At 42.7% G+C, this 5,965-nt stretch overlaps 1 protein-coding gene across 4 annotated transcripts in view; it reads right to left on the minus strand.

The window, feature by feature from the left end:
* The window catches only part of NEMF (nuclear export mediator factor), a 69,966-nt gene extending 65,253 nt beyond the window's left edge, over positions 1–4,713 (minus strand). For all 4 annotated transcript variants that reach the window (XR_001818528.2, XM_037730779.1, XM_017506725.2 and 1 more), the window contains exons 1-3: positions 4,338–4,713; positions 3,455–3,523; positions 3,211–3,313 (exon numbers count right to left, since the gene is read on the minus strand). Coding sequence is in view for 3 of the 4 variants with exons in the window: in XM_037730779.1 (XP_037586707.1) it covers positions 3,211–3,313; positions 3,455–3,523; positions 4,338–4,396 (231 nt within the window). In the remaining variant the exon portion in view is untranslated. The remainder of the gene's footprint in view (positions 1–3,210; positions 3,314–3,454; positions 3,524–4,337) is intronic.
* Positions 4,714–5,965: the final 1,252 nt, after the last annotated feature.

Raw genomic sequence — 5,965 nt, forward strand, 5'->3', positions numbered from 1 at the left:
GGAAAAAAAAAAAAAAATCAAACCAACAAGAAACAAACCTCTTCATAACTAAAAAGAGTTCTTCTCCAGAACTTAAAAATTCTCATTTTATGTACTCATATATTTAGGCAGAATAACTTCCTAGAATAAATAATCTGCCCCTCTTAACTCACTAATTTTAAGAATGACCTATATTGGGCTGGGTGCAGTGGCTCACGCCTGTAATCCCAGCACACTGGGAGGCCACGGCAAGCAGATCACAAAGTGAGGAGTTCAAGATCAGCCTGGCCAACATAGTGAAACACCACCTCTACTAAAAATAAAAAAAAAAAATTTAGCTAGGCATGGTGGCGTGTTCCTGTAATCCCAGCTACTTGGAGATTGCTTGAACCAGGACCCAGGAAGCGGAGGTTGCCGTGAGCCTAGATTGCACCACTGCACACCAGACTGGACTACAGAGCAAGACTTTGTCCCCGCCAAAAAAAAAAAAAACAAAAAAAACACACACACACAAATGATCGATATGATTAAACAGTAACCTATATGTAGAGCTATCTTCAAATCCCTAAAGGAAAATCACAATCAGTTCTTCCAGAGTCCCCCAGTAATTTTAATCAAGAAAAATAAAGTTAAGATAAAAGGCATCCTTGAGAGGACATAAGTTCACATCAAGGAAGAGTAAAAAGGGAATTATTTAACATGTAGAGTGCAGATGGACATACAGTACACATTTAAAGCTTGTTTTATTTCCCTATCAACAGCTTGGTGACAACAACCTTCTGCTGTGTGCCACAAAGCTATAGTTGTCATCCCCAAATGTGAATACTAGAAAAATCACTGTGATTTATCACATAATGGGCATAACTCTGCCTATGCCATACAACAGTAACAGTGCTTTGTTTTATTTATAAAGTGCTTAACACTGTCTGTTCCATGCAGGAAATTTTTCTACACATTTAGATTGACATGTACACCTAACCCATAGAATTCTAAGTATTTTTAAGACTGACTGACCTCCTATTAGTGTAGCCTGATTTGGAGATGTTTACACAATCCCAGTGTCATATCTCATTGGCCTGTTACTTCATCCAGAAACTCAAATTATATTTGTTCATCACATTCCACTGAGCTGTTAAACAACTTAAATGAAATACATATTATTTATTTGCTTTAAAAAGTGCTACACATGGGGCCAGGCACAGTGGCTCACACCTGTAATCCCAGCACTTTGGTAGGCCAAGATGGGTAGATCACTTGAGGTCAGGAGTTCAAGATCAACCTGGTCAATATGGTGAAACCCCCCCTCTACTAAAAACACAAAAATTAGCCGGGCGTGGTGGCACACACCTGTAATCCCAGCTACTGGGGAGGCTGAGGCAAGAGAATCGCCTGAACCTGGGATGCAGAGATTGCAGTGAGCCAAGATCACACCCCTGCTCACCAACCTAGGTGACAGGGCAAGACGCTATCTCAAAAAAAAAAAAGTGCTACACAAAGTGTAGTATTGTCATTACTATTAAGGATAAGCTCCAAAAGAACCATTTTGGGTTACGATTAAATAAACTTTAATAATCTGATAATTTTGTGAAAGCCCTTGTGATACGGGAACCGTACCACCATAATTTGTAATCTAAAACAGATTCTAAATTGCTGGAGGGTAAAGCTCTTCTCTGTAAAGCCTCGAATGAAATAATGCCATAACAAATACATTTCCAAAGGAAAGTGAGGAGCAGAGGAAGAAGGAAATGAACACGTACAGAATTCTATTATGTTTCAGCTATTCTTTTAGGTGCTTTTATTTTTTATTTTTTTGAGACGGAGTCTCACTCTGTTGCCCAGGCTGGAGTGCAATAGCACGATCTCTGCTCACTGTAACCTCCATCTCCTGGGTTCAAGCGAGTCTCTTGCCCCAGCCTCCCAAGTAGCAGGGATTACAGGCATGTGCCACCACCCCTGGCTAATTTTGTATTTTTATAGAGACAGGGTTTCACCCTGTTGGCTGGGCTGGTCTTGAACTCCTGACCTCAAGTGATCCACCCACCTGGTCCTCCCAAAGTGTTGGGATTACAGGCGTGAGCCACCGTGCCCGGCCTGTTTTATGTGCTCTATATCTCATTTCTATTAACCCAGTAATTTCATGAGGGAGGTACGATCCGCATTTTATATTAAAAAAAAACAAGTTCCAAGAGGTTAAATAACTTTTCCAGGTTATCAAATTACTCTCTGGTAAAGCTATTAATTCGAAGTTAAGTATATCTGATAGGAAAGTCTGTGTACCACATGAATTTTCAATCTATACATTACATCAATAAAAGAATGGGTAACAAAAATCTGTTTTAATAGTAAAAACAAAAGATAAAAGTAAGAAGACTTAGTAACATATTAATGCCACTGAGTATTCCCAAAAAATTCTGACTGGGTAGAGAAAGGCGATTCACAAAAGTGAGTTCTGAAAGACAAGACTAGGAAAAAAGGTGGGGGAGGGAGGAGAAAGAAGACAGAAAGCCAAGAATGTCAGGCTATAGAATATGGATTTAGAAATTAGGGAATCATAAAAGGTGAGATAACTAATGAAAATGATGTTTAAAAAAAAAAAATTAATGTTGAGCCAGGTGCGTTGGCTAATGCCTGTAATCCCAGCACTTTGGGAAACCAAGCAGGGAGAATCACCTGAGGTCAGGAGTTTGAGAGGAGCATGGCCAACACGGTGAAAACGGTCTCTGCTAAAATTACAAAAATCAGCTGGGTGTGGTGGAACACACCTGTTATCCCAGTTACTCAAGAGGCTGAGACAGGAGAATCACGAGCACCTGGGAGGCAGAGGTCGTATGAGCCGAGATTTGCCACCACATAGCAGCCTGGGAGACAGCGAGACGCCATCTCAAAAGAAGAAACAAAAACAAACAAATAAACAAAAAATTAATGTTGGTCTAATTTAGAATTGTTTTGATTCGAAGAAGTGGACTACAGTCAAGGGGTTGTAAGGTTGAACTGATAAAAGCTTGAACTCTAATATCGACTGTGAAAACAGAAGATCCGGGGTGGAACAGGATGTGAAAGGTAATGGGGAGAAGTCAATTAATAAATATTCAAATTATTCAACCCATCATCCGTCGACTGCTCCCTTTACCTTTATTTTATCTTCACTTTATTCATAACAGTGAAGGAAACCCCAATTAAAAACTTAATTGTTAGTCAGCAATCTCTTAAAATTCAGTATAACAAGTTTACCTTCATGGCAAAACTAGACGGCATCATATTCTTAGGCCACTCAAATTCTGTCGTATGAATTCGTATGCCAGATTCAAGTAAAAGTGTAGCTTTAAAGTCTGGTCTGTAGAAGAAAAAAGTCAAATTTTTCTTTAGGGCATATGCCAAACCTAACTGTGAAACAGACTTAAAATGCAGTTTTAAAAAAATGAGTAATCTCATATTTAATTACCAAAGAGAAAATAAGCCTATAAAATGTTCTTACTTTTGAAGACGAATAAGGTATGTCTTATTATCCACATCATAAACATTGTTTACTCTCATTCCTAGCAAGCTGCAGAGACAAAGGAAACATGTAACATATCACACAATTGTTTGAAACATAAAACTATACACATTTTAATAAAAGCTTTGAAAGAGCTCATCTTAGTCTCTAAGGATATGGTAGTCAGCCGGGGAGCAGAGTCCAAAAGCCATTTGGGCATTCAGCTCAAAACTTAAGAGCAACGATTTTAAAACAAAAGCGGTCTTCAGCTCTAGGAACAAAGCTTGCGTTTTCAAAATGACCCAATCTGGGGGAAGAAATACAGTAAAATATAATCAAATTAATTTATTACAAGACAGGGAAAAAACCAAAAGATAAAAGACGGCCCTCGAAAACATGGCAAAGCTCACAGCGCTAAATGATAGAAACCAGACTAGAATCCAGACCTCAGTCCAAATCTGCTCAATCCAGCTAAAACGGCGAAGCTCTCTCTTTCAGGGATGAGGGGCGGGGAGTGTTCAAGAAACCAAGCCTCCAATCTGGAAACCTCTGGAGCAAATGACCATTCTGACGTCTAGTGTTTTAAGAAACGTTTCCTGCCGGATCCCGGCAACCCAGGCCAACAATGCAAGAGCGTCGCGCTAGCGGGGCAAGCCAGAGAGCTGCAAGGACGCGGGGAGTGGGGCATGAGGTGCCTGGGACCCCCTAGGGTATCCTGAGGGCCACAGGAAAGACACCACACGCCTACCCACTCAGGCCTAATCAGGTCCACAGAAGCATATAAAGTAAGGAAACACATCAAGCTGGGCTGTGGGCGCCATGGGCCCCCCCGGCCTCAGCCTCCTGCACTCCCCGCACGAGCCTGGTCACTTAGGAACTGTACCTAGCGTTCAGCTCCGCCAGTACCGCGCGGAGGTCAATGGTGCTAAACCGCGTCTTCATGGTTAGGTCCGAGGGTCACTACCGCAGTTCTCTCCACTGCCTGCCGGACTCGACGCCTCTTCTCTTCCGCGCAAGCGCACTTGGCGGAGATCTACGGCCGCGCAGAAGACCCAATATTCCTTGAGGCGAACGTATTTCGCGTTTCTGAAGACGTCGATTGTCAAGTTACAGTTGACTCCCTTCATTGTACCAAAACAATTCTAATAAAGATCCAAACTGTCCTCTTGAAACTGCACTCCTTCCTTGAACCCTTACGGAGCTGTCTGGTTTGGATGTTTTGGCCCGTGGTGTTTTGGGTTCAAGCCAGCCTTCATAGTGACCCCTGCTGGTCGAAACAATTTTCGAGGAGATTACCAGGAGTATTTCCCCACGGGGGGGGGGACTGCAGGGCTCAGGACCCCTTCCTGCGCGCATACTTTGACATAAGATTTTGATATGTAACGAAACAGAACTGCTTCTATCCTTCTAAGATTATCCTCAGCGATGAAGGCGAACTCTCAAAACGGAGTTCCTATTTTGATGACCGGCTCTCCGAAGGAGCATTCTGCAGTTGATTACAGGATTCTCATCGAACCTTTCTTGGTACCCCTGAGACTCAGCGCAGTTCCTGGTATACAATCGGTGCTCCATAAATACTTGGCAACATGAATATGCAAGTATTTAGCTAGATAGTGGTGAAATAAAATAAAAATAAGACAAGATTCCCAACAGGGGTTGGGGTGGGAGAGGGGATTCACAGTGTAGCGAGGACAACAGTCCTGTAAGAATGTAAACTCTGCATTTCTTTTGTCTTAGGATAGATGCCTGGGAAGAAAGGATATTTTATAAGGTAAGAACTCAAAAGAGGCAGGGTCTCACTGTGTTGCCCAGGCTGGAGTGCAGTGGCTATTCACAGGCGCAATCCCACTACTGATCAGCACGGGAGTTTTAACCTGCTCCGTTTCCGACCTGGGCCGGTTCACCCCTCCTTAGGCAACCTGGTGGTCCCCCGCTCCCGGGAGGTCACCATATTGATGCCGAACTTAGTGCGGACACCCGATCGGTATAGCGCACTACAGCCCAGAACTCCTGAACTCAAGGGATTCTCCAGCCTCAGCCTCCCGAGTAGCTGGGACTACAGGCACGCGCCACCGCGCCCGGCGTTTGGTGTCGCTGCAAAGAGCTATTAGAGGCTTGCAGGCTACACATCATAGCAACCAGAATTCCTACCAGCAGGAGGCGACTCTAAACAGAAAGGGAGCTGTTGCTATTTCAGAACTGGTAACAGTAGGTGCAAAAATGTCTATAGCACATAGCTGCACAGCATTACTGTCACATGGTACAGTAAACCATACAGAATAGCCCAAAATATGAAAGCGTTTGCAAGAATGTGGAGAAAAGGGATTTTTTTGTATGCTGTTGATGGGAATGTAAATTAGTACAGCCATTGTGCAAAACAGTATGGTTTCTCACAAAATTAAGAATAGAATTACCATGTGATCTAGCAACAAAACCAGTATCCTGAAGATATATCTGCACTCCCATGTTCATTGCAGCATTATTTACAATACCGAAGATATAGGGATAGTC

Source organism: Cebus imitator, unplaced genomic scaffold (genome assembly GCF_001604975.1).
Source record: "Cebus imitator isolate Cc_AM_T3 unplaced genomic scaffold, Cebus_imitator-1.0 Scaffold358, whole genome shotgun sequence".
In the NCBI taxonomy this organism is placed as follows: Eukaryota; Metazoa; Chordata; class Mammalia; order Primates; family Cebidae; genus Cebus; species Cebus imitator.